Source organism: Antennarius striatus, chromosome 21, assembly GCF_040054535.1.
Source record: "Antennarius striatus isolate MH-2024 chromosome 21, ASM4005453v1, whole genome shotgun sequence".
NCBI classification, from domain to species: Eukaryota; Metazoa; Chordata; class Actinopteri; order Lophiiformes; family Antennariidae; genus Antennarius; species Antennarius striatus.
In genome coordinates this window covers 9,256,599-9,282,438 of record NC_090796.1, presented here as the reverse complement: position 1 = coordinate 9,282,438, position 25,840 = coordinate 9,256,599, and the positions used below count along the sequence as shown (strand labels likewise).

The 25,840-nt window shown below is 39.5% G+C and overlaps 4 protein-coding genes across 17 annotated transcripts; 2 read left to right on the top strand and 2 right to left on the bottom strand.

Annotated features, from left to right (window-relative positions):
- Nucleotides 1-155: 155 nt before the first annotated feature.
- LOC137588300 (carnitine O-palmitoyltransferase 1, liver isoform-like) lies at nucleotides 156-11,680 on the top strand. The gene is made up of 19 exons (XM_068305285.1): nucleotides 156-254; nucleotides 3,666-3,811; nucleotides 3,965-4,104; nucleotides 4,276-4,447; nucleotides 4,811-4,912; nucleotides 5,147-5,284; nucleotides 5,468-5,545; nucleotides 5,683-5,790; nucleotides 6,840-6,924; nucleotides 7,402-7,597; nucleotides 7,678-7,866; nucleotides 7,979-8,084; nucleotides 8,165-8,281; nucleotides 8,663-8,827; nucleotides 8,946-9,074; nucleotides 9,319-9,474; nucleotides 9,585-9,698; nucleotides 9,955-10,047; nucleotides 10,426-11,680. Exons 2-19 carry the CDS (start codon nucleotides 3,671-3,673, stop codon nucleotides 10,549-10,551), a joined length of 2,355 nt encoding a protein of 784 aa, XP_068161386.1. The 5' UTR covers nucleotides 156-254; nucleotides 3,666-3,670; the 3' UTR covers nucleotides 10,552-11,680.
- LOC137588301 (macrophage mannose receptor 1-like) lies at nucleotides 9,481-16,524 on the bottom strand. Of its 9 annotated transcripts, none has more exons than XM_068305288.1 (8): nucleotides 15,863-16,524; nucleotides 14,216-14,724; nucleotides 14,046-14,085; nucleotides 13,367-13,744; nucleotides 12,566-12,910; nucleotides 12,338-12,438; nucleotides 12,123-12,227; nucleotides 9,481-9,741 (listed from the first exon to the last, which is right to left on the bottom strand). In XM_068305288.1, the coding sequence occupies exons 2-7, from the start codon at nucleotides 14,282-14,284 to the stop codon at nucleotides 12,126-12,128; spliced, it is 1,035 nt and encodes a 344-aa protein (XP_068161389.1). In that variant the 5' UTR covers nucleotides 14,285-14,724; nucleotides 15,863-16,524; the 3' UTR covers nucleotides 9,481-9,741; nucleotides 12,123-12,125. The 9 variants fall into 9 exon arrangements, with proteins under 9 accessions (XP_068161389.1, XP_068161390.1, XP_068161388.1 ...); XM_068305289.1 differs by having other exon boundaries at nucleotides 9,481-9,676; XM_068305287.1 differs by lacking the exon at nucleotides 9,481-9,741 and having other exon boundaries at nucleotides 11,798-12,227; nucleotides 15,863-16,039; nucleotides 16,244-16,524.
- Nucleotides 16,525-16,696: 172 nt separating this feature from the next.
- LOC137588885 (troponin T, slow skeletal muscle-like) lies at nucleotides 16,697-21,447 on the top strand. Of its 4 annotated transcripts, none has more exons than XM_068306204.1 (13): nucleotides 16,697-16,762; nucleotides 18,862-18,891; nucleotides 18,989-19,002; nucleotides 19,081-19,107; nucleotides 19,597-19,612; nucleotides 19,737-19,797; nucleotides 19,900-20,016; nucleotides 20,117-20,194; nucleotides 20,330-20,443; nucleotides 20,541-20,650; nucleotides 20,792-20,882; nucleotides 20,961-21,001; nucleotides 21,285-21,447. In XM_068306204.1, the coding sequence occupies exons 2-13, from the start codon at nucleotides 18,869-18,871 to the stop codon at nucleotides 21,328-21,330; spliced, it is 738 nt and encodes a 245-aa protein (XP_068162305.1). In that variant the 5' UTR covers nucleotides 16,697-16,762; nucleotides 18,862-18,868; the 3' UTR covers nucleotides 21,331-21,447. The 4 variants fall into 4 exon arrangements, with proteins under 4 accessions (XP_068162305.1, XP_068162304.1, XP_068162306.1 ...); XM_068306203.1 differs by having other exon boundaries at nucleotides 19,594-19,612; XM_068306205.1 differs by having other exon boundaries at nucleotides 16,716-16,762; nucleotides 19,084-19,107; nucleotides 19,594-19,612.
- Nucleotides 21,448-21,598: 151 nt separating this feature from the next.
- LOC137588884 (dynein axonemal assembly factor 3-like) lies at nucleotides 21,599-25,670 on the bottom strand. Of its 3 annotated transcripts, XM_068306201.1 has the most exons (13): nucleotides 25,568-25,670; nucleotides 25,227-25,344; nucleotides 24,271-24,377; nucleotides 24,097-24,190; nucleotides 23,840-23,994; nucleotides 23,469-23,648; nucleotides 23,227-23,349; nucleotides 23,008-23,130; nucleotides 22,684-22,828; nucleotides 22,423-22,537; nucleotides 22,193-22,267; nucleotides 21,900-22,040; nucleotides 21,599-21,745 (listed from the first exon to the last, which is right to left on the bottom strand). In XM_068306201.1, the coding sequence occupies exons 2-12, from the start codon at nucleotides 25,306-25,308 to the stop codon at nucleotides 21,902-21,904; spliced, it is 1,338 nt and encodes a 445-aa protein (XP_068162302.1). In that variant the 5' UTR covers nucleotides 25,309-25,344; nucleotides 25,568-25,670; the 3' UTR covers nucleotides 21,599-21,745; nucleotides 21,900-21,901. The 3 variants fall into 3 exon arrangements, with proteins under 3 accessions (XP_068162302.1, XP_068162301.1, XP_068162303.1); XM_068306200.1 differs by having other exon boundaries at nucleotides 21,599-22,040; XM_068306202.1 differs by having other exon boundaries at nucleotides 21,599-22,040; nucleotides 22,705-22,828.
- Nucleotides 25,671-25,840: the final 170 nt, after the last annotated feature.

The following is a 25,840-nucleotide window of genomic DNA, read 5'->3' as shown; positions in this document are numbered from 1 at the left end:
AGTAAGTTAAAGGGTGATTTTCTGTGAGGGATGTGTTTGCTTCACCCCCGGGTACCACAGACATTCCATCCCCAGCATCTCCTCCGCATCCGTGGGATGCGACCGGAAATGCCGGAACTCAGTGCCGGAGTCAGTGCTGCGGTTTGTGTGCGCTCGCTGTCTCCGCCAGTGAGAACACCGTCCACTGGGTGGACGTTTGGATTCAACAGCCCATTTCTGACGGGAAATATTCTGCCTCTCGTGAAAAACAACAGGTACGCAAATATTATTCTTGCAATATAAATGCAATGAAGACAGAAATACACAGTCACGTCTTTCAGTGAAGCTTGTTAGCCGCCGATCTGTGTGACGTTAGCAGGCGGATGCTCGGTTAGCAGCGTTAGCCACAGCTAGCGGTACGTTTCACACCTGCTGTTAAACCGTGTGACGTCTAGCAATAGCATTTTCATATATAGGGATAATAATAAAATGTCGAAAAGTCAAATGTTAGTAATATAACCTCACATTATTTTCAGTGTGATAGTGTTGTGGGTGTGATTGAGGTTTTTGAGCATTTGAATTAAAAGTTGTGACAAAATTATGCTTTTTTTTTTTCTTTTAAGTTATACAAGTGATGGAAAAGTAAGCTAATTTTATGCAGTGTTATCTGTGATCTGTACACAAGCTACAACGATCAGCCATAACATCATGATTACCTGGATTGTTCACCCTGGATTGTTCACTATTAGATTGAGATCAGGGGAATCAGGAGGCCAAGTCTGCTCCTCAAAGTCAACGTTGTGTTCCTCAAACCATTTCTGAACCATTTTTACTTTGTAGCAAGACACATTGTCCTGCTGAAAGAGTCCACTTCCCTTAAGGACTACTGTTTGGGTGAAAGGGTGTACATGGGCTGCAACAATGCCTAGATAGGTGGCACATGTCAATTAACATCCACATGGATGAAAGGACCCAAGACATCTTTGCAGAAAGCTGTATTGCCAAAGCATCACACTGCTTACACCTCCTTCTCATAGTGCATCCTGGTAGCACGTGATGGAACCAGTCAGACACGTGATGGAAAAGATATCATGATTCGTCTGATGCTCACATGTGTCGCTGGAACTCTTGGTTGTGAACAGAAGTTAGCAAGGTCATCCTAACTTGTCTGCAGACATGCAGACCCATTTGTGAGAAGTACTGCGATGCACTGTGTATTCATAGAATTTTCTATCAGAAACAGCATTAACTTCTTCAGCATTTTGAGCTACAGTAGCTCATCTATTGGATTAGACTACACTGGTTCATTTTCACTCCCTGTGCGCATCAAATGACTCTTGACCGTGCTTGACCTGTAGCTGGTGCTTTTAGTCTCTTAGATCGCTTTTGATGGATGCAGACCACTGCTAACCACAAACACCATCAACAGCTGCAATTTTGGAGATAACCTTGGTGCAAGAAATTTATGTTCAGCAAAATTGTGTACAAATGATGTTACTCTTTCAATATTCTTTTCTTAATTCAGGAGTGATAGTAGATTCTGATTTGAGTGTTGTATTCAATATTTTAAGCTAGCTGAGCCATAACTGTACATCAATGTTCACTGAACAAAGCCATCCAATTGAAGCAGCACTAATCTACTGTAGTTGGTGATGCAGAAAATATTTTTTTCCTCGTTTGTTTCTGTTAACATTTACACTTGAAATACTACAAAACTTTAAATGAATGATGAAAGCACAGCGATTTTAGACAACCAAGATGTTTTTATGTTTGATTGTGCTGCTTCCATTGGGCATTTTACTCAGTAAAATATCATAGTGGTGGGTAATAGTCTAATGCTATTTGTGAAATATAGTTTACAATGAATAAATTAAACTCATATTTGATTTACTCTTGAATTTAAATGATTGCCATGTATGCTAAGACCTACTGTAAAAGCACATTGTGAATATGCCGTCTAAATATTTGGATCAAATCTGAGTATTTATAAGGATTGTAAAGTAAGCTGCTGACAGTCACTCACAAATGGTCCTCATGGAAACATACCAGATCATTAAGAGGAAATCCTGGTATAACAATGAATGTCTATAAAGTAAACAGCATTGTAAAACTCATTATCTATGTGGGTTCAGGCTATGTTGAGCCAGCTCACCAGGGAGATCAGGCAGTGGTGCGCAAGTAAAAAAAGCATGAATTATTTCACAGCAGCTCCATATAAAGTGTGACATTTTTATGTGTCAGGCAGTGCTTTGTAACACAAACACCATGACAGAACAGGGATTTAGCCCTTAATAAAAAGCCTGACTATGCTTGATTGGCTTTGCTGTCATGTTTACCTCTATCCTCTCTTTCTGCTCTGAATCAGATTTTTCTCGCTGATACTTTAATAAACAACCAAATTAACAAAAATACAGCGCTGAGTCAGTCGTAGAAAACCTTGAAACTTAACTTCTTTGATGTTCCTGTTTGCTGTTTGTTTCTTTTAGGAAACATTCTGTTAAATTCTTCTGTATCCATAGCCTAATCAGAGCTGATGACCTGTCCTCAGGGTAGGGTCCAGTTCCCCCCTCTCCACCTCGCATCCCCTGACCCTGATATCCAACAGGGGTAAGCATTTATAGATGGTGGATGGAGCCTAATCAAAAATATCGCTGATAAGCTGTTTCATTGTCTGGCAGGTTTTTTTTATAACATGACAAAAGCTCTTAGTGAATAGTGAATCATAACTGCAGAGATGCTTAGGACGAGTGCTGTCAAATTATGTATATCACAGAGATACTGTATGCCTATAAAAAACAAAGAAGAATTAGGAAATAAATGTAGTGGCCACTTTGTTGTGGGTACAGTCAGCCCTGAGCTGAGTGTGTGTGTTGTGTGAGTGTTAGTTTCAACAAACAGCTAAAGTTGACTGCTGTTAGCCTTTGGCACATTCATGACTGTTTTTGCCAGGTCTGACCTACAGAGTAGAATCTCAGGGGGGCAGAGGGTTGTGGAGGGAGTTGTGGGTATGTGTGTGTTTCTTTTTTTAACAAGATTAAAAAGGCAGACGTGGTCTCCATGGGGGTGCAGTCCAGTGTGACAGTGACTAAACCCCAGGGCATTATTCACAGCCTATTTACAGAGGAAAATCAATTCCCTTTGTGAAAAGAGAAAAGCTGCTATTGTGAGGCCTCAGTCATATTAATAGTCAGTCAGGGTTGTCCTTTTAAAATGTAAAAAAAATATTTCTAGTAGGAGGATCACTTTGAATGCATCATAAATAATGTGACCATATTTTAGAATGTTTGGACAGTTTATATGCAGTCTTCAGTGCAGGAGTTCTTTGTAGTTTCTTCCCCACCACCTAAAATAATGTTTCCAGTGATGCGTGGCCCCCGCTATCCCTGGAGGTGGCTCCAACTCAACCATAAATAGAGTAGTGGCAGAAAAGAAAATGAATGAACTAAAAAATTTTATTTAATTTCTGGAAATGACCTCCTGACCTCACCATTGATGTCTCATCACTCAGGGAGAATTGCAACCCGTTTTTACTTGAGCTGGAGAAAATGGTTTGACACTTGATGCCTGACAGGCATTTCTTCCTGCCTGCAGGTTTCTGGTTAACTAATAAGCTGACAGCGGGTGGTGTTTGTAATCTTTCCTTCTCTCATCTACGTCGCACCTTCTGTCCCTCTTTTCACACACAGTAACTATGGCAGAAGCCCACCAAGCGGTGGCTTTCCAGTTCACCGTCACCCCAGAGGGCCCCGATGTGCAGCTCTCCCACCAGGCCTTCACTGAGATCTACCTCTCTGGTCTGCGTTCCTGGAAGAAGCACATCATCCGATTCAAGGTATCTATATTCTATCCTGTGTACCTGTTGGCTGGGTATCCTCATGTTGCTCCATCATCACTTCCATTACTTCTACAAGTAATGTGAGTGAGAACCATTCAATGTTTCATGTGAACGCATTTCAACACTGTGTCTCCTGTCTCACATGAACAGAACAGCTTGATAACAGGTGTATATCCTGCAAGTCCTTCCTCCTGGCTTTTTGTTGTTGTAGCAATCTTGGCTACTATGTACACTCGCTCTGACCCCTCCATGGGACTTATAGCCAAGATACAGGAGCACCTCCCAGTCAGGTAATGCATGTCACTGTTATCGTTCAAGTTGATGGTTGGACTTTCCAGTTCTCTTTTTTCCATTCATTCTGAAGATACCACACACCCATCCTGTTGAACCTTTCTCTTTTATGTGTGTGTTCTCTGCTGACATTTGGTCACCTGACACTTACTTTATCCATCTGTTCCCAGCCAGTCTATGAGTACCCAGTGCCAGGCGCTGGTGTCAGCAGTGCTCTTCAGCACTATGCTGTGGCTCTTGCTCATCTTCACCATGCGCCTGTGCCTCAAGCAGCTCCTCTCCTACCACCGATGGATATTTGAGCAGCACGGCAAGATGTCCAACACCACCAAAGTCTGGGTGGTCAGTTTGTTTTCCTGTATTTGTTTCCTGTTAACTAATTATGCCTTTGTCTCTGTGACACTTTATTGCCCTGAATCCTGACTTTTTAATTCTGTTCACATACACATTTAGATATCACACTATGATATAAGCTCTTCATATCTATTTTAATGTTGTGTCTGTTTTTAGGAGTTATATATTTCTCATGTTACTAAATATTACACAATTTTAATATTTATGCTGCTTAAAAACAGTTTACCACACTTTTTTCCTGCATGGGGCGCATTTAAAAATCATATTTTCATATGAAAAATACTTTATGGCATGTCCTGCATTGCTGCCTAAAATGATTCAAAATGATTTTTTTTAATGTTTCAATCCCAGGCTCTGGTGCGGATCTTCTCTGGCAGAAAGCCTCAGCTCTATAGCTACCAGGGTTCTCTGCCAAACCTGCCTGTGCCGGCCATCAAGGACACAGTGAAGAGGGTGAGATAACATGAAGCACATGAATCACTTTCTCACATTCTTATGTGGTATGTGCTAGATATTACAATTGATATATATTTAATGGATATTTAATGGATGACAGTAGATGGAATAGAAAAGTTATCCGGTATTATTTCTGCAGAATTATAGGTTGCTATTCTGTTAGAAAACCAGCCCTTTTAGTTCCTCTTTTTTAATCCTTTTCTGTTTGTGTTCTGCATTTCTTCTGTTCAGTACTTGGAGTCTGTGCGGCCGCTGATGGATGACACACAGTATGAACACATGAACAAGCTTGCAGCTGAGTTTGAGAGCAGCCTTGGCAACCGCCTGCAGTGGTACCTCAAACTCAAAGCTGTTTTGGCCACTAACTATGTGAGTGGTCAAGCATAATGTCCATGTCATAACTGAAATGTCCAAAGCAAGGCAGTCCAAACAAAATTTAAAATTCTATTATCAATGTATTTATCTGAGACATTTGGTGGTTTAAATTATTTATCCTGTCTGAATATGCAAGGAAGTTCCTCATGAAGATAATTGTGTGTTTTATTTCTTCAGGTTAGTGACTGGTGGGAGAAATATGTTTACCTACGTGGACGCAGCCCAATTATGGTTAACAGTAACTATTATGGCATGGTATACAAATCTTTACATCAATTTGATGGGTAGTTTTGTGTGTGTGTGTGTGTGTATATAAAATATGGATATATAATATGGATTTATGTATACACACACGTTCTACCTTCTAACCTCACATCACTGTTTCTTTCTAGGACTTCCTGTATGTGACACCCACCCCCATCCAGGCAGCCAGAGCAGGCAACACCATTCATGCATTCTTCCTTTACCGCTGTAAACTCAACAAAGAAGAGATTAAACCTGTGAGTTCAGCCACAGCTTAAACTCCGCTGCTCCACACATTTAGAGACATTCATTTTCTTGTGTCAAAAATTTTGAGCAGTTGGGATATTACATCAGTGTTTTGTTTCATCGATGTTTGTGTGTCTTTACTGGTAGAAAAGAGAACATTTATTCATCCATTCATCTCATGCTTATATGACAACAACTCGCTCATGTCGTCATCCTGAGCTCATCTCTGTCTCATTGCTTTTGTATTCTTTTGGCCTCCCTTTTGCTTGCTTGATTTCTCGTCATTACTTTCCTTGTTTGCTGTCACTCTATAAAAAACATTCTTCGTCTCTTTGCTTGACTCTCCGTGTCCTCCACTGCTGTCCTCTGTTTTTCTCCTTTGCTTTTGCCTTCGTTTCCCAGAGTCGTACCTCAGGCACTGTAATTCCCTTGTATGCAGCTCATTGTGAGAGGATGCTCAGCACCACTCGCACTCCTGGATAGGAGACCGGTAAAGACATGTACAGTTATGTACACTCACTTAGACATACATGTGGATACATGGCATTTCACAGAGTGCTGATATTTGATACATGACGCTGTCTGAACATGACCAGTTATGCTGACCTGCACCAACTCCTGGCTCCTTAGTGAGCAATACCAGCACAGCACTGCTGTAGAGATAATGATGCTAAATGAAGATGTAAATCGTAAAGACTTAGAATACAAGAAAGGACATTGTGGAAAAACTGTGTAATGTGTGTTTATGTGTGTAAGGTCTCAAGAAACACACCACTGTGATTCATCGAGTCGTGATACGTCTGCTGTACAGCCCATCCTGTCATTTCTCATGTGTTTCCTCCAGCATTCTGGTCTTACCTCAGGATTTTCAGAATAGGGTCCATCTCTCACTAATGCCTTGATTATTCTGATCACACATTGTATTTGGTCATTTCTTACCTCTCTTCCCTGGTTAACCTTCTATTTCATGTCTTGTATTAATTTTTTTATCACCCTTTCTGCTTCCTCTATTTGTTTCTCATATTTTTTCACCGGTCCATCCTTTCTTTATCCTCCTCAGTGCTTGTTGAGGTCTGCAGTTCCTTGCTGTTCCTATCAGTTTGAGCGGATGTTTGACACTTGTCGAATCCCTGGAACACTTACAGGTAGTATTAGTGTTTTTACACAGTATTCCTAATCCGAGAATTAGAAGTGTCAAACCAATGTAGATATTAATAATGTTTTACAATGTATGTTTAAAGACACTGGTACACCCTGTCTCATGTTCAGTAAATGTTGCTTTTCCGTCAAATTAATGAGCCAAAATTTGACAGCCAGCCTGTTAGTCAGTGTAAAAAATACAAATGACATCTTTCCTTTGGCGTGTGGCCAGTGTGTGATGTCACTGCAGAAGGTCAGGTGTAAAGAGTGTTAGTAAAGAACAATTCATCTGTTTTTGAAGTAGGGTCTTAAATTGAGGCTGTTTTTTCTAAGTATGAAGTTGTCAGATTTAAAAGCAGTTCAAATAATAATGTGAGTCTGAAGTCTTTATTTTGGTGGCTGAGCTTTGTGTCTTCATGTGTTTGATTTAGTTAACAAATTAGTCACATATTTCTCCTCTTTTCCCTTCTCTGTGTGCAAAGACACTGTGCACCATTGGCAGGATAGTGACTATGTTGCAGTGTACCACAGGGGTCGCTACTTTCATCTGACGGTCTACCAGGCTGGCAGGCTCCTTTCCCCGAGAGAGATTGAATTCCAGATTCAGAGGATACTTGATGATCCCTCGCCTCCTTCCAAAGGAGAGGCCAATCTGGGGGCTCTGACCGCTGGAGACAGGTCAGTTTGATGAGCCACCATTGTTTACGTCACGCTCATCCTGAATTTTTTGCCATTACTTACTCGTTATTGTTTCCCAGAATTCCTTGGGCTGAAGCCAGGATGAAGTTTTTCAGCAGTGGGGTCAACAAAGGGTCCCTAGACTGCATAGAGAAAGCTGCCTTCTTTGTGACTCTAGATGACGACGAGCAAGGCATCATAGGGGATGATCCAGCAGCTAGTTTAGATTCCTACGCCAAATCTTTGATGCACGGGAAGTGTTATGACAGGTACACAAAACTGATTGCTGTCTTATGGACAACTTATATGGTGTAAGTTATGAAAATGTAGTTCAGTTATATTGTTGTAGGTCTGTACTGCCTGTACTTTGTTGTCACGCAGGTGGTTTGACAAGTCCTTCTCAGTCATTTACTACAAGAATGGAAAGAGTGGCATAAATGGAGAGCACTCGTGGGCGGATGTGCCGGTGGTATCACACTTATGGGAGGTAAGGAACCTGACGTTGGTTGCTCACTGTTGTAGTCCGGTGCTGAGAAGATGTGATCACATTATCGTTGTGTGTTCTAGTACACTTTGGCAATCGACTGTTTCCAGCTGGGTTACAATACAGAAGGTCACTGTAAAGGAGAAGTGGATTCATCCCTACCACAACCACAGAAGCTTGAATGGGAAATCCCTCCTGAAGTGAGTCGTCTATTACCGCCACATTGAGTCGTTCACCAAATCACAGACAGCATTATAGGTTGATTTTAATTATTTTTATCCAAAGTTTTGAAATATGTTTATATGTTAATATGTATTAGGTAGATTCATTTTTTAAAATATTTTTATTTATTCATATTTTAAGATTTGTTAATTTATTTGATTTATTTATTTATATTTGAAAAGATCAGTCGTTGACCTAACATGGCATTAATACTGGAAGGAAGAAGAATCAAGCCCAGGTCTATCCAAAAGTGCACACACCAGCTCATCACTCTACTCTTCCTTATTATCTAGGACTCTAGATTTGCTTAAAGTTATGTCAGTCTTGGTGTGTTAACTGTTTGTCTGTGTCTTTCTCAGTGTGAGGAGCAGATCTCTCAGTCTCTGACAGTGGCTCAAGCCTTGGCTGATGACGTGGACTTACATGTTATTGTGTTCCGAGACTTTGGTAAAGGAAAAATCAAGAAGTGTCGAGTCAGTCCAAACGCCTTCATTCAGATGGCTCTTCAGTTGGCCTACTACAGGGTAAGCCTCCCTCTGAAGGGGCACGCGCTCTGTCTGTTTGGTCTATACTATGTGGACATCTTGAAATTATACGCTGTCAATATTATCAGGGCCATGTTGGTTTTTTGTTTCAATCCAGGACCAGAGGAAGTTCTGTCTGACTTATGAATCCTGCATGACTCGTCTGTTCAGGGAGGGCAGGACCGAGACTGTTCGTTCCTGTACCAGTGACAGCTGTGCCTTCATCCGAGCGCTGGAGGGTGGAGATGTAAGACCAGGGAACTTGTCTCCTATTTTCAATCATATTGTATATATTATATAGTATATACTACATAGTATTTATCATATATTTAAGTAAATATATAGCATGCCAGAAGAGAATGCTTGAAGATGTTCTCATCAAAATAACTCCACATTGCAAATGTCTGATTCCAGTTTTCACTATTTCAAGCATAAATTCCTTCGATGTGTGGTTTTCAAGCTCTCATGCAGTTCACGTCATTCTCCACTAGGTGGCAGATGTGTGTAGGCGTTTGTTCCACACAGCAGCAGAAAAGCACCAGCATCTATACCGCACTGCTATGACTGGAGCTGGTATCGACAGACACCTCTTCTGCCTTTATGTGATATCGAAATACCTTGGAGTGGAATCGCCTTTTTTGAAAGAGGTTTATTTCCTTCCTTTGTCATTTATTTGTGTGACAGTGTCCAGTTCAGAATGAGTGTTTTTCACAGAGATTCTTAAGGAAAGTGATTCAATAATTTCTTGTTATTACAGGTACTGTCTGAGCAGTGGCACCTGTCCACCAGCCAGACTCCATTCCAGCTGCTGGAGCTGTACGACATGGTCAACCACCTAGAGTACCTGTCCTGTGGAGGAGGATTTGGACCTGTCAGTGCAGCTCTCATTATTTGAATCCACACTAGTCGTTTAACTGTTCAAGTCAGGGAAAAACCACAAATAAACAAATTAAATTCTAATAGTTCTATGAATTAATCCTAACCCTAACACTTTCAGGTTTTATCTCCCAGTGGAAAAAACTTTTATTAATTTTTTTCAGTTTAAACTTACTAAAATGTTGCACATATCCATGCTGTGATATTCATTGACCATCCATTTGTACAAATATTTTCGATATCTCTTTCAGGTGTCTGATGATGGTTATGGGGTGTCCTATGCCATTTTGGGAGATACTGTGATTAATTTCCACATCTCATGCAAGCACTCGTGTGCACAGACTGTGAGTTTATTAAAAGAAGTCATTTTATGTAGCACAAGAAACATGAACAAAATTAACTCCAGATTTTAGTTTTTTTCACGTTACGCTATACATATTTGAAAATGCTTCAATTTAGAGAGATGGGGAAAAATTATTATTTCTTTCATCATGTATATATGTCCTCTAATTTATGATGTTGAATAAATCTGTACTTTTTAGAGGTGTGTCAACTTATGACAAAGCTCTGAAACTGTTCAAGAAATTCATTCACTCTCAGGCAGATAAAAAATTGGATGACCTACAAGTTGAAAAAAAACACCTGAATTCCAAATTTCTAAAATGAATATTATGCTTTTCCTACAAACATTTACAATCTCATTTCTTCCTTTCCTGCTATAGGATGCTCATAAGTTTGGTGCACAGATAACAAAAGCCCTACAAGACCTGATGCAGCTGCTGAGCCCCAACCAAAAAAAACCCAGCAAGACGCAAGTGAGTCGGCCAGAAGTCAAGAAAGACTTGTAGTTGTTGACTCTGGAGAAAAGATGATGAAGACAGAATACACAAACGTACGCCTCAGGCTACAAAGGGAGGAACGACAGGAGTTTCTGCATCATTCACTGGAAGAATTTAGAGCCAATGAGATTGAGACACTTACAGAATAGGATTTATTTGATTTGCATATATATTTGTCTATGTATATTAGCTGTGTGAAAGGTGTGTGAGAAGAAAATGGTCAAAATAAGTGTAACTCATACGCATTACAGTGTATTTAGTTTGAGCAGTCAAATCACTGGAAAACCCAAAGTGATAAAATGATTGTGATTATTCCAAAAATGGGCACTAGAAATTGTCCTATCCAGAGTTGGTGTTTACACACAGCTAAGTTCAGTATGTTTTGATACCATGAAGTATGACACACATTTTTATGCCCATTACTTTTTTGTTTTCTGTATTTATATGTAAAAAATGTATTGGAGGTTTGGGATACTTCCTGAGTCTGGAAGCGTGGTGTGGTGGTGATTTCAGTTTCTACCATCTGAAGGCAACAGTGAAGTGATTTTATAATTGTGGAAGTCTGTGACTTCTTTGTATTCATTATGTTTAGATGTGATTTTCTATAGAAATCAATGATTGTTATGCTATTCTTAGAGAAGCACACTGTTTATACACTTAGTGAAGTAACAGTGTTTTATTGAGCTCAAGGGTTGCATTACTATTCAACAGGCCTTATGTTCAGTGTCAGCTGTTTGCTTTTCAAACATATTCAGACTGTACATACATATAAATTAGGCTAAATTTTGTCCAATGGTCATCATGCATTTCATTTTTAACCAGGATAAAAATAATGTAAGGAAATGCACTGATTTCACTGCCATTTATATTGCTGTTGGATGGTTCTTTGTCATCATTGCATAAGTCAACAGTAACTTTAGAAGCTGTGCTGCAGGTCGGATGTGGATTACAAGTAAAGTGACGTTTGTCAGTCAAAGCTTTCTGTCTCGGAGGATGTTGTGTTACCTTTGATTCAGAGTTCTCTTGTTCTCCACAGATTATTGACTTTTGTTTTCACTATAGATGAGTTCAGTTTCTCTCATTGTATTGCTATTCTTAATGCACAACTAACAGAGTAAATCGAAAAAGAAAAAAAATCCTTGGTGTGGTTTTTTGTTAAACAGTACTCATACTGGCTCATACATCTGGCTCAGAATTTACAAAAGGATCAAAATGATTGCAGATGACCCAGAGATAATTCATGATGTTCTGGTTTATTCCACATTTTGCCTATTTTGAAAAACTATATGCTGGAACTTCACAAAATGCAACTCGTATGGCCACAAAAGTCTAAATGCATCTAATTTCTGACATGCAGTAATATATCCACAACAACCATTAATCCTGAAAAAAGACACCAGATAAAACATTGAAGACAGCAAGGAAAAAGTATAACTCAACATCCTCAAAACACAATACCTGCATTTGCTGAGAAGTTTTATACACACACACACACATGCACACACCATACAGACGGTCAGGAGTAATTAAATGTATAGTTTAGTGCAACAGGTAATTCCCTAGTGGTCACAATTTGTCACCTTCTAGCACTCTTCCTTGATTTTCTTATTTTCCTTCTTGTGGAAAATTTTCCCATCGGGATGAATTCTCCACTGAATGTTGACCCCTTCAAATTTGTTTTGGATCTGTCAAAGAAAGGCAAAACATTTATTGACAAAAAACTTCCTGACCTCCAGGTGTATCAACACTCACTTCCTACTAACAGGAAAACAGCTTAAACAAGACAAATACTTACCTGGGTCAAAATGGCTTCACTCAAAACGGCGTCACTGAATTCCAAGTCTGAATTTGATGCAATTTCCACCTTCACAATTTGTTCTCTTTTCTCTTCTATTTCTTTACAAAGAAAAAAATACAGCATCGCATTAATTAGGATTCAATTTTGTTAGATCTCATCATGCTTAGGATGACAGAAGGAATGCATTCTTTTCTTAACAACAAAAATAAAAGTGGTTGTACATACCATTATAGCAGATGAAATAATGAGCGGCTTCACAGGAATTGGCAGCCATCTTGACAATGGTGTTTGTAATTATAGCACATCTATCAACTTTATCTGGCTCAGAGATCGCCCAGTCTCTGAAGGAGTTTGCAGTCTGGTCTGTCCATTTCCAATCATCTCTGAACAAACCAATCCAATATGGAGAGACAATTGTAGGCATCATTTGATGAATTGCTTCCTCTAAAGCCTGATTTTCAGTTTCACTCATCACAGTGATTAAGTCTATAGAGTGCAATCGACAATAGACTTGGGCTTCCCTCCAGGTTAACGTTACAGGGATAATTTGTATCCCACTGGGCGCTGCGCCTGTGAAGTTAGAAAAATGTTAAGTTTTATTTCCTGGGTTGTCATTAATAATGCTCCCATAATGCAATTTCATACAGAATACAACTTCAAGGAATAGAACTGACTGGTTGACTCATTGAACTGTGTGTCTGATCGGACTTTTTACAGTGAAGGCCACACAACTTTAAGTTCAGTGTGTGTAGGGTTTTGTATTGCATGTTTCCACTTGGTGAATAATATCAAAATAAATACTAAAATTATAATAATTTTCCCCCATCTTTTTGTGCACCATTAAACAAATTTACTGAGGTATTCAGTAGAAACACAGGAAACTTTCTCCCATGGAGTGGTTGGTGTGCTCCCAGTCTGTTGCTTGGAAACTTGACTCTGGATGTCAAGAGCCCCTCTTGAATCTCAATGTCTCATTTTTACATTTAATTTTTTGTACAAAAAAAAAAATCTGAATGTCATGCTTACTGTGCTTACAGATAAAGGGAAGTCTATGTTCACATCCTTCACCCATCCATTTTCCATCAATCAAGAAGCTTCCACAGTTTTGTAGATAATTGGGGGTATTAATCCAGTTGGTGTATTCAGCTGATTCATCACTGGTCTGACTTAGTCCTTCAGACCACATCCAGGGATGGACAATTTGATCCACTCTTCTCAGACCAATCCAGAATAAACTGAGGGGGAAATTTAGTGTCGCTTTTGTCATCTCCATCATATCATCATGATTGTGGATGACTGCAAGGTCTTTGTAGTTGTTTTTGCAATATTCCCGGGCAGCTGACCATGACATATAGCGATTTATCACTGTGTACACTCGAGATTGTGAACTCCAAGTGCCACAACCTGCAGAGGGACACAAACAAACCATCAAGTAAAGAACAGTGTGCATTCTAATTCTGTGTGTGACATGCTAAACACATAAGCAATGTTTTTACTCTCCTCTTTTAATTCATTATATAATTTTAAGTTTAAAACCAGTTACAACAATCTTTGCTTAGTAAAGCTTAATTTCACCGGGTGACATTCAAAGAATGTAACCTGTAAACCCTAATGATACCGTTTTTAGTATTTACTGAAGACATGCACCAAATAAAAGTTTATTGATTAATATTACATTATTTCATTATTTTACCCTTATACTTACCTGAAGCTAGCAGCAACGTCAGCACACGGAGCATGTGTTTCTAGAAAATAAACCAATAAATGTTGTAAGATGTGACACAAATAGATAAATAAATAGATCTGTTATTACACAGGAACAGGAAGAGGGTTAATGTCTAAAATGTAGTACTAGTTATGGAATTAAAATATTACCCTTCTACCTTCTTCTACTGCAATTGTGGCATGTATCCGGGAGGGTGATGAGGGGGGGGCACAGGGCATTGGTGGCTGATTTCGTGGAGTGGTGCCAACAGAACCAACTCCAGCTCAACGTCTCCAAGATGAAGGAGATGATGCTGGATTTCCGGCGGGCACCTCCCTCTCCACAGCCGGTGATCATCAAGGGCAGTGAGGTGGAGGTGGTAGGAAACTATAAGTACCTGGGACTGCAGCTAGACAGCAGACTGGACTGGTCACTCAACTCGGACTGTGTGTACAAGAAGGGGCAGAGCAGGATGTACTTCCTGAGGAGGCTGGCCTCCTTCAACATCTGTCCTAAGCTCCTTCTCATGTTCTATCAGTCCGTAGTCTCCAGTGTGCTGTCATACGCCATTGTGTGTTGGGGTGGTGGGGCCAGGAAAAGAGATATGGACCGTCTGAACAGACTCATCCGCAGAGCGGGGTCAGTGGTCGGGCTGAGCCTGGACTCTGTGGAGACAGTTCTGGAGAGCAGGACCACGTCTAAAGTTAAGTCTATCTTGAACAGGGGCAGCAGTGGCTCAGTGGTAGAGCGTGAGGTAGAGCGGGTCGTCCAATGTTTCATTGATCGGCGGTTCGATTCCCGCTCCCGCCCAAAAAGAACACCCGGAGGTGAGCTGACAGTGGGAGGTGTCAGCTCACCAAGGCGCCCTTGAGCAAGGCGCCATCCCCCTTACAAGTTGCTCATTTGGGGCGCACCAATAAAGGAGCTGCCCGCCACTCTACCTGCTCTGCATGCGTACAGGCCACCTGTGTGTTTGTGTGTGTGTTTGTGTGTGTGTGTGTGTGATATTAGATAGATATTAGATAGATATTAGATAGATATTAGATAGATATTAGATAGATATTAGATAGATATTAGATAGACATTAGATAGATATTAGATAGATATTAGATAGATATTAGATAGTGACGCCTTACACTGTAAGAAGGATGAACCTTATCCCTCATGTGGGCCTCCTGCTAATTTTCACTTGCACTCTTTATTTTTATTTTAGGGGGAAAAGAAATCTCAATATTTAATAAATTGAATGACAAACTACTAGAATAGCACACAATGCAGCAGATACCTCGACTAAGACTAAACAATCCTGGAAGCGTTAGCAACGTTGGTCTGGAATGCATCCCACATGAAAAAGCATTCCGGGATCCAGACCAACAATCCAGATCCGCAGTGAAATGTGTTCTGCATTTGTTCATGCCAGACCCGTCCACCAAAATTTTAAATACTATTGGTTAAAATAACAGTTTGTGGATTCATCAACAATTAAAATAACATGTTCCTGTTTTCTTTACAGCTCTAATATTTCTTTTCTTTTGACACATGTAACACTATCAATCCAGACGCACGTACTTCAACTGTCTGTTATCCTCCAATGCACTACACACACACACACACACACACACACACACACACACACACACACACACACACACACACACACACACACACACACACACAAAGAATTTCTTAGAGATTACTGTTCGATGCCCTCATTGTTAGCTGTAGCTCTTAACATCATGTTTCATGTACTGTATACTGAAGTAATTAACAGTATATCAATAAATACACTTTGTAATTAAATAACTATTTATTCTTACCTGATCCATAGATATTTCTTCTTGAAAGCTTCATAGGCTTCAACAAGTTGTTTCTCTCTGTCATCACTCTTCATATATGCCCTGTTTTAGCCGTTCCCCAAGAGGCTTAAGAAAATTCATATGTTTGCATACGCCATTCACAAGGGCGTCCGTGTACTTCCCAATGTCTTTAGGAATCTTTAAATATCATTGCAATATGGTTACATAAATTTGTTGTTGTCTAATGTATCATGCGCCGGATTGATTTTTGTTGATCTCCTTTAAAGGAATTAATTATTGAGTACTGTATTTTGTTTTCTTGGTCTTTACTGAATATCTATGAAGAAACTGCAAAACCATTTCAACTACAAGAATAATATCAAAATACTGATTTAAACTCACCTACTTAGAATTGTGACTTCTGTTCACACAGACCTGCTACTTTTTTTTGAGAACACAATTGTTTTTTTATTTAGTCATCTCCCAATAATATGACATTTCTAATTTTAATCACCACATTTCAAGTTTTTATAGCTAAACCTAAAGTAGCCGGTGATGTTACCATGTTTATCAGGTGCTCTTCTTTGGATCTCTTTGTCTCTTTGAAAGAAATTGCCATGTTTCTGCCTTGTTATTCTCTGTTGTCTGTCTCTGTCTTTTGCCACCTGTCCTTTTGTCTCCTCTTTAGCTGTGAGGTCAGCAATGAACCCTTCACTCATAATGCTTCCTGCCAGACTTCAGCTTATGCACTCAAAAGTGTCCAATAATCCACACATGCCCCGCCCCCTTCAGTTCACGTTTCAGTTCAAGTCACTTTTCTGTGACCCAAGAGGACCCCTAAATATAAAGCTTTACCTCCCCTCTAGTTGTTGAGCCCCTATATTTTACTCTCAGTGGCCAGCCTGCTCTCTTGCTGTTCAGGTAGGTTGCTTTGACTTTTCCCTACATGGATCTTTTATTAAACTTACTTTATACTGCTGCGAAATACAACCACCTGCAAGCATTAGTTTCAGTCTTTCAGTCTTTTTTAACATTAAAACCTTCAGATTGACTGTGTGTGTGTGTGTGGGGGGGGGGGTCCCTTTTTTTTGTGGCACAATGATTTGTCAACATGCTAACCTTCACGAACATTACTATTCATTTCAATTGAATGAGTTTCAAAGAATGTATGAATTTCAGGGCTGTGAAAACATTTGCATGAATTATTTTGTTTTTAAAGAAAACTTTATTAGATATTTGTTAACATAACTATGAATACAATTGAAAGCAAAATTATTTCTCATAGTGATCGACCCGTAGAGAATTATCACCAAATCGACCATTCATCGTAGCACTTGAGTTCATTGTTTTGGTTTCCCAGGTTCAACTACTGTATGTTTTCATTTATTCTCATTGCTCTCACAGCGGGAAATTGTTTTTGAGTAAAACCAATAGAAATATAAAACTGACAGATATGCCAATTGACATATATACATAAATGCAGTATCTGACAATGTTGCACTAATAGCTTGTTTCTTCAATCCATAGGGGGCCATAAAATATACACATATAAATGAGATATTAGTGATGAAACCAAAGGTTCAAATTACCAATGCATGGCTGACTTTTTTTTTAACCCAGACATTATCAAAAGCCAAAAAAGAAAAAAAAAAATCCTACATTTTCTTATTTGACTGTAATGTATAGTATAAACATATATGAAAATGTGAAAAAGTTTCCAAACAGAAAACATCCAAATATCGTGTGTGTCATTTTTAAATTTTGGACATGTTATGAATCAAATATATTTTAAAATGCTGGGATTTCCACTAAATTCCAATAAAACTTAATAGTCTGATCTTAAACGAAACATAACATCATAAATACGTTTAAATGTCGGACCCCCCTAGTGACTTGGTGGGTGTTAATAAAGATGTACTGTATCCCTGACATTATGTCCCCCCATGACAAGTTATTCTTGGTACACTTGACCTCCTCGACAGCCTTTGAGCCTGTTGGTCAGTTTTGCCAGAAACATTCAACGGGGAAACGATGTGATGAATTCCTCCCCCAATCCCTCATCTGCTCTTGTCTGCGTGTGTCCCTGTTTGTTCAGATTCCCATACTGATGCTTTGAGATCCTTGACTGTGCAGGGATCTGAGGGACTTTGGTGGTCTCTGTGCTTGATCTACCATGTTAATACACTCAAAGACAGACAGTCTGGGAGGAGCTCCAGTTATCGGAACTAAATATAAAGTTTTGAAATGTTGTCCAATGCAGGCCTGTCTGATTGAATCACCCGTTTGTACTCACACTGGAAAGCATAAACTGCTGTGGTCAGGAATGCAAAAATATTTAGGGGCTCCATGCATTTTTAAAATTCCACTTCGGTTTAGTGAGAATACAAGTAAATGAAATGAGGTCTTGGCGTGTTGGTGTTAATAGCTGCTAGCCGGCCCACCTAATCTCTCCATCCCGCATTCTCTCATGTAAATGAAATTAATCAAGGAGGATTGGACATCTGATACCTTATTCTTATCCTGGGTAACAGGACACTGCTCTGGGCTAGAGTCCCTCGAGCCTCGTCTATTCCTAGATCATTAGTAACCAATGGCCTTCCTCTTAATCTTATTCTTTGAACGACAGTACTGACCTGCACTGAATGTGAAATGGAGATACAGTGGCTGTGAGGATAAAAGAGCCTTTTTGGCATTCAAATATAAGCGTGTGTGTGTGTGTGTGTGTGTGTGTGTTTTTGCGTGTGTGTGTGCGTGTACACAATTTTACACAGGCTTACAGTAGATGTGCGTGCAGCTCTTGACCAGGGCGTAACAAGAATTTTTATATCCAGATCACACACAGACAAGCAAACAAATGACACCAATCTCTTAAATTACTCCAGCTCTTACTGGTAGATGTAAACATCATGAAAAAATGTAAATAATGTGAGATGTTTTAAATAGTGGCCTGAAGCTGCTTACATGCACAATTTGATGTGACGTAGATATGAAAGGATTGTTCTATTTGATTTTCTCTATAGAGCCACCATGTCTGATTTGGATGATCATCGGTGAGCTCTCGTCTTGTTCATAAATCTTGCCATTTTCATAATACAGGAGGTTTGTAGTATGTGGTATGAATATTTTCCTTTCTTTTTTTGTACTTAGAGGACATCACGAGGGTAAGCAAAACCATTTATCACTAACAAAATAAAACAGCAGTCGAATTTTTCCAAACTCAGTGATCTTTGTTCCTCCAGAAGAAGATGAAGAGCAGGGAGAAGGAGGTGAGACTCTTCTGCTCTACTGTGGTGATTTTATTGACCTTTCTAAGCACATTTTGACACAAGTGACAGAGGCAACCAGTCTGGAAGCAAATCCACAGGATAACCTTCAAAATGTAAATATTGATTTACATACTGTAATCCATCCGGTATTTATTTGTACCTTTGAGCTACCAGATAATGTTTTGCATATTTTCAATCAGTAGGACTGTAAAACACAACATCTAGTTTAAATAAATTCAAAATGAGTAGGATAAATTTAAGGTTAAATTGCCTTTGAGCGCATTAAGGGTATAACAAGCTGTTGATTATTTATATGTGTTACACAGGTCATGGGAATAAATGGTTATTTTTTCCAGGAGATAAGACCGAATTAAAATATTCTCTATGTTGATTAAAAATATATTTTAGCTTATTTTCAAATCTAATTGTCTTTAAAAAAAATGAGCTGATCACCTTTTCATTGCTGGTCCTGCTGTCATGTTGAAGAAGAGCGCCCCAAATACAAGTAAGATTACACATGAATATGCAACATCCAAAAGTACTTCATTTATATAATACTGTATAATATATTCAGTTAAAAAAATAAATAAATAAAATCTAGGTTGAAATTTCTGAATGTTTTTTTACAGGCCAATGGTCTCACAGCTTTCTGCCCCTAAAATCCCTGAGGGGGAACGAGTCGACTTTGACGTATGATCCTTCAAGATTGTTGTTAGTGGAAAATTTACACAATTACATCATGGGACACAGCATTTAATAATCTAAATCTGTGTATCCACTGGCTCCTGTCAGGATATCCACAGAAAAAGGATGGAAAAGGATCTTCTGGAGCTGCAGACTCTGATCGATGTCCACTTCGAGCACAGGAAAAAAGAGGAAGAAGAGCTGATTGGACTCAAAGATAGGATTGTAATGCTAGTTATTTGCCTGATAGGGAGATCCTTTAATTATTCAGAATAATAGTGATTAAACAGCCATGTTTTTAAGACCAGCTGGCTTTCTGTTATAGGAGAATCGTCGGGCAGAGAGAGCCGAGCAGCAGCGTGTGAGAGCTGAAAAAGAGCGAGACCGTCAGACACGTATTGCAGTAATTAATGTTTGACATTATGTAAACATCTGTTTTGTAATCTGTATATGTCTGTTATCTGTTCAGACCCCTTATTAACAGTAAAAGAGTAATTTGAAGTATAGGGTACTAATTTGCAAAAAATTATTTCTACAGGAGGAAAGACAGAGAAAGGAGGATGAAGAGGCCAAGAAAAGGGCTGATGATGAGGCCAAGAAGAAGAAAGTGCTCTCCAATATGGGGGCTCATTTTGGAGGTTTCCTGGCAAAAGTCAGTATAATGCATTCAGAAACAGGGGAGCATTTCATTTCCCATGTCCCCCTGAAGGTTCTTGTGTTTCATCCTGAGTTGAGTTTGTTTCCTGCAGGTAGAGCAGCGACGAGGCAAAAGGCAAACTGCAAGGGAGATCAAAAAGAAGACTCTGGCAGAGAGACGTAAGCCACTGGCAATTGAGAATCTGAGAGAGGAAGCACTGAGGTCAGTCATTATCAAACAATTTGAGCTAAATTTTTGAGTGTTTGATTATTTGATCATTTGTTGTGAATATCATGTCAGACGCATGACATCTAAAGCTTCTGCAAAGTACATTTGAAGTTTTTAAATGCTGTCCGATTCTAGAGAGAGAGCAAAAGAGATATGGGAATGCATCTATGAGTTGGAGTCTGAGAAATTTGACTTAACTGAGAAGATGAAGAGGCAGAAATATGAGGTGAGCCATTAAGGTGAGAGCCAACGGAATGGTTTTTCAAAAATGTTGTTTTGTGATATTAGGATCTCTTTTTTCCAGATCAACGTCCTCCTGAACAGAATCCAACACGCTCAGAAATTGTGAGTCAACCTGCATTGATCTTTGTAACTCTGTGTCGACAGTGCAAACATCGACAACAGACACAGTCACAAATAGACATACAGGAAACATATAGGAAACACCAAACTTACAGCTCTGAAACATTTACCAAAACAGGGTGCACACGTCTAGAATATGAACAGAGGAAACAGAAAGAAAAATGTGACTACTTTCCTGTCTGCAAGATAATTTAAAGTTTGTTATTTCTGTATAGATGCTCTCTCTCAATAATCAACTTCACTATTCTCTCTTGTGTCAATGCAGCAAAAAGGTCCACGGTAAAGGCAAAGTTGGAGGACGTTGGAAGTGAAAAGGAAAAACAATGATATCAGGACAAACTTGTAGAAATTGTGCTATACTGTATTCGTCAAGAAAGACTGATGTTTGTGTGTGGCATTTATTGAAATAGAGTACAATACACTTGCAATTGCATCTGTTATTTTTTAAATGCACGTGTACATAAAATGGACAACTTTAATTAGTGTAATTTAATTTGGAAATTAAATCTGATTAATATTTCGAGAAATCTGGTGCGGATGCTTTCAGGGCGCCTCCCTAGGGAGGTGTTCCTGGCACGTCCAGCTGGGGGGAGACCTCGGGGCAGACCCAGGACCAGGTGGAGGGATTATATCTCAATGCTCGCTTGAGAACGTCTTGCGGCTGATGTGACCGGGGGAAAGCGAAGTTTGGGGTTCCCGATTGAAGCTGCTGCCCCCACGACCCGACTACAGATGAGTGGACGAAGATGGATGGATGGATGGATGGGTGGATTTTAACAAAATTCAAACTTTACATGACTATTTTAGGCCAATCATACGCTGATGCATATCGTCAGGTTAATTCTACTGTCAGTGAGATCGGAGTACGTTCTCTAATCACCTTTACTTCTTCTGTGGTATGAAAACAGCATGGGTGTTGTCACTCGTCTCGTTATACGGCTCAAATTCAGCCTCAAGAGCAATGCTCATCACTTTCTTTGAAAAGCCTGCTTCTTGCTCTTTGCTTAGATCCAGAATGTACCTGAGGAGCGAAATGACACACAACCTGAATGGTTTACCAGTCAACTCAGATTTGGAGCAAACATAAAGCATCATATATACAAAGGAATGTTGTAGTTTTAGTGACTGTACTGTCACCATGTTAACAAGGCCTATCACTATAAAAATCCTCACTTGACCAACTCCACAATGAGCACAGCGTCTGGAGCTGCAATCTGCTTCATCTTGGGGACCAACTGATGCACACAGCTTCACAGCAATGGTAAAGAAGGATGCAAAATGACAGAAATTAAACATGGTCTGCAGTCATCACAGCTGTCTACTGTTGAGGTGGCTGGATGACAGTGGGATGTGGTTTTAACATACATACTTACATGTATATTTATGTAAAGAAAAACTCTCACCTGGCAGAGAAGTAGATGGCATTGAAAAGTTTGGAGTACGTCTGCTTTTCTGGCAATTTTTGAAGTGAATCCAAAGGCAGGAAGGTGACCGAGATTCCCTTCAGATGCATCAAATCTGATGAGGAATAATAAATAAAAAAAATACAACTATGACAACTATTGAGTTTAATTCACCAGTGGATTCTTATGGGCACTAAACAGCACAGTGACAAGTGACAATCATCTGAAGCTACAGGTCTGCTAATGTTAATACTGTGTTACCATTAATGGTGAAGGATTTACGGTCAGTCTGTTGGGACGATTCGTCCGTCTCTGTATTTGACTGAGAAGACGTGGGGTAGCTTCGTCTGCTGGAAAAAGACTGCAGTAACACCTGAACGTTTGAAAAGGAGATATCCTGAGCTGTCTGTGGATGAGAGGAAAAGAAGAGATGACGTACAAGACTTATGACATATGACACACACACACACACACGCAAACACACACACACGTATACTGTATACTGTACATATATACTGTATGTTCCTGAGTATACTCAAGTTAACACTTGTGGCACTTTAAGGATGTCATGACTGTGTATTTTACATTGATGTGTTGCCCATTCTGTGTCTTCAGTAGGCTCTTGTCATCAGTTTCAATACCAAAGGCGAGGTAAGGACTGGACACGATGTCTCCCCAGTAGCCCCGGAAAGCCACTTTGTCACCTTTCTGTACACAAACACAAGACAAGTTCCTTCCTATTGCTGTATTCCATTAAAAATGGGGAAAAAAACAACCTGATTAAAAAAGCAGACAAACACTGACCCGATTGAACACTCTTGAAGACAGAAGACTTTGATTGGTTATTTGGTAGACACCTTCCCTCATTTCAAAAGCCAAACCCCGCTCCCTCCATCGCACGTATTGTTGTTTGTTGATGACACCACTCTGTCGTCATTAGAGTTGGTATAAAATGACCATCAGTCAACGCTATATACAGTGTAAGCATGAAAAGTGCTTAGTCTACAGTTCAATTATGCACAACGGACTGTAAAATATTCCAGTACCCCCTTCTCATGCAGTTTCATTGTGAGGTCCCAATCAAAACAGCCAATTTTGGAGTTATACCGCGTTCCAAGGTGCTGCCTGACCCGATAATCCCAGATTTTGGACATTACGATGGGCGATGAAGGCTCAGGCTGGATCCATAACTTGAATATCCTGTACAGCTCATCTCGCTCCTTGAACTGAAAAAATGAGTGAATGGAGTACGAAATGAGTAGACTTCTACAAAACTCACAGCACGCTAGCAAAGCTATAATGTACTGATGACCACATGCAGTTTGATTGAGCAGGTCTCAACATCAGGTTTGAATAAAAATGGTATGATAATATGGTCATGAAGAGGCACAAATGACAGGTTCACAAATGATTGTACCTTGAGAAGAGTTGTGTTCAGACAAGAGTGCGCAGGTGTTTCCAGTGCTTCAGTCACCATCAGGGAGAGCTGTGATGCTGCATGTCTCAGAGTCTCTTCTGTTTGACTACGGATTTCACTGTTTCCAAACACATCCAGAAAAATCTCTGTTTTCTCTGAAAATGGAAACCATGACAAGATAGCCCAAATATTTAGCTTTATTCATGATTCCTTTTTGAAAACATCCAAATTTGGTACTTTCAAAAAATCCCACGCACCATTGTTTCCGATGATTTCCGGGGGCATCAGTGCTAAGTAGAGGAGCAGCAGCTGTCTAGCCATGACCTCCATGCTGCTTTCAATCACCCACACCTAAAGCACAGGAAAGATGGGTTTAAGTGCACCAATTTGTTGTTAGTGGTCACAAAGCAATTTATGTAATGGAGACTCACATGGAGCCTCTCTTCTATCTGCAAACTGGCGATGGTCTTCAAAATATGTCGTGGGTCGCCACTGCCAACTAGCAAAACATTAACCTCTCCTTCAGGTCTCACAGGACCTGAGCAAAGTAAGAGAGCATAAATTACTTCTGTTATATAACAGGACAAACAGAAAACAGAAAGAAAAATGGAATCAATTTTATATTTACATAAAATTCAATGCACAAAATGATAGGTACTTTAATATTCTATACATCAACCTTGACACTCGAAAGGATATTACTGCTGACTCTTGGTGTTGTTTTGAGTGGGAAGTTATAGCCAACTTATTTGTTTAAGTGAATATAACTCATCTATATATCTTGTTCACAGTATACTGAGTGTTTTAGTGTTCAAAAGTAATTTGTTTGGGTCAGTGTACATTGAGTCAGTAAAACCCATCATCCTCTTTGTTCTGTTGCTTTAATATGTCCAACAGCATAACACAAAGCTCATGCTTTCTACAAAACATTCCATCACAACAAAACTTGTTGCATTCAAACTTACATTTAAATCAATATAGATTAAGGTGTTAAAAAATGTACATCAAATGTCAAAAGTGAAAGTAGTCACTCATAATGTTGGTGTTTAATTCATAATTTTAGATTTCATGTAAATATTGTCCCATGTTAAGGTGCAGTTGGTTGAGGTAAAGCTAATTTTAACTGATTGATTTAGCCTGTTGTTACTTAGTACAGTTTAAGTAAGTATTATAGTTTGAAAACACAAATGTTTAATCTGAGATTGGCTATTGCTATAGAATGAAGGTAGTAAACCAACAACACAATATTTAATTATAGAGAAATAAAGATATAACCAATTTACATGGAATAGAATTAATAAAACATGAAATACAGTAAATGTACTTCTATAATTTCCATCATTGTTTGAACTCATGTGTTCAGTGAGGTGTGGACCCTGGCTCTCACCCATTCTGAGCAGGTTGCGCGCAGGACTGAGGCCCCACCACGTGATGGAACCCAGGCCCTCCGAAGGTCTTCCAGCACTCATCCCGTGGCCGACGGAAAGTCAGACACTGCCGTATACCTGAATGTAAATGGTTGATCGCATGAGATGATTATGTAAATATTTAACACAATATTACTGTCTGTGACACAAACGTTCATGACTGTCAGCCAACGGTACTTGAAATGAGCGTCTTATGTCTACGTATGAAAGAACTTGTTATCCAAGGGCAGGTGGATAAAACGTGCTGTAAACCGTGGCCTCATATAACTGTTGGGGGGAAAAAGCGGCAGGGGAGACTCACCTTCTGTAATATTACCGTGACACGCTGTGGACGAGCCTGTGAACGGAAAGTTTGTTTTTCTGCTGCTAGGCAACTTTCCACGTTAGGGAATATTAGCGCCACCTCCTGGCAGTACGACTGTACTGCATAGTACACACACCGATACAGATCACAACATTTATCGATTGTCAGTGGTGGGCAGTCAACGAGGCCTTCTCTGCTGGCCTAACATAAAAAAGAAATCATGATAAAATTTATGATAAAAGTGAATTATATTTTAATGCATTTTTCTTC

Bases quoted from the DNA above. Each gene is read 5' to 3' on its own strand.
- LOC137588300 (XM_068305285.1), top strand. From the start codon at position 3,671: ATGGCAGAAGCCCACCAAGCGGTGGCTTTCCAGTTCACCGTCACCCCA. The intron at 3,812-3,964 runs GTATCTATATTC...TCACATGAACAG, and splicing joins AGCACATCATCCGATTCAAG to AACAGCTTGATAACAGGTGT. The intron at 9,699-9,954 runs GTCAGTGCAGCT...TATCTCTTTCAG, and splicing joins GTGGAGGAGGATTTGGACCT to GTGTCTGATGATGGTTATGG.
- LOC137588885 (XM_068306203.1), top strand. From the start codon at position 18,869: ATGTCTGATTTGGATGATCATCG. The intron at 19,798-19,899 runs GTATGATCCTTC...GGCTCCTGTCAG, and splicing joins GGGAACGAGTCGACTTTGAC to GATATCCACAGAAAAAGGAT. The intron at 20,195-20,329 runs GTAATTAATGTT...TTATTTCTACAG, and splicing joins ACCGTCAGACACGTATTGCA to GAGGAAAGACAGAGAAAGGA.
- LOC137588301 (XM_068305288.1), bottom strand. From the start codon at position 14,284: ATGCCCTGTGCCCCCCCCTCATCACCCTCCCGGATACATGCCACAATT. The intron at 13,745-14,045 runs GTAAGTATAAGG...GTCCCTCTGCAG, and splicing joins GACGTTGCTGCTAGCTTCAG to GTTGTGGCACTTGGAGTTCA. The intron at 12,911-13,366 runs GTAAGCATGACA...CTAACTTCACAG, and splicing joins TCCCTTTATCTGTAAGCACA to GCGCAGCGCCCAGTGGGATA.
- LOC137588884 (XM_068306200.1), bottom strand. From the start codon at position 25,308: ATGAGTGCTGGAAGACCTTCGGAGGGCCTGGGTTCCATCACGTGGTGG. The intron at 23,649-23,839 runs GTACAATCATTT...TCATTTTTTCAG, and splicing joins TGAACACAACTCTTCTCAAG to TTCAAGGAGCGAGATGAGCT. The intron at 22,268-22,422 runs GTGAGAGTTTTT...ATTGCTGTGAAG, and splicing joins GCCATCTACTTCTCTGCCAG to CTGTGTGCATCAGTTGGTCC.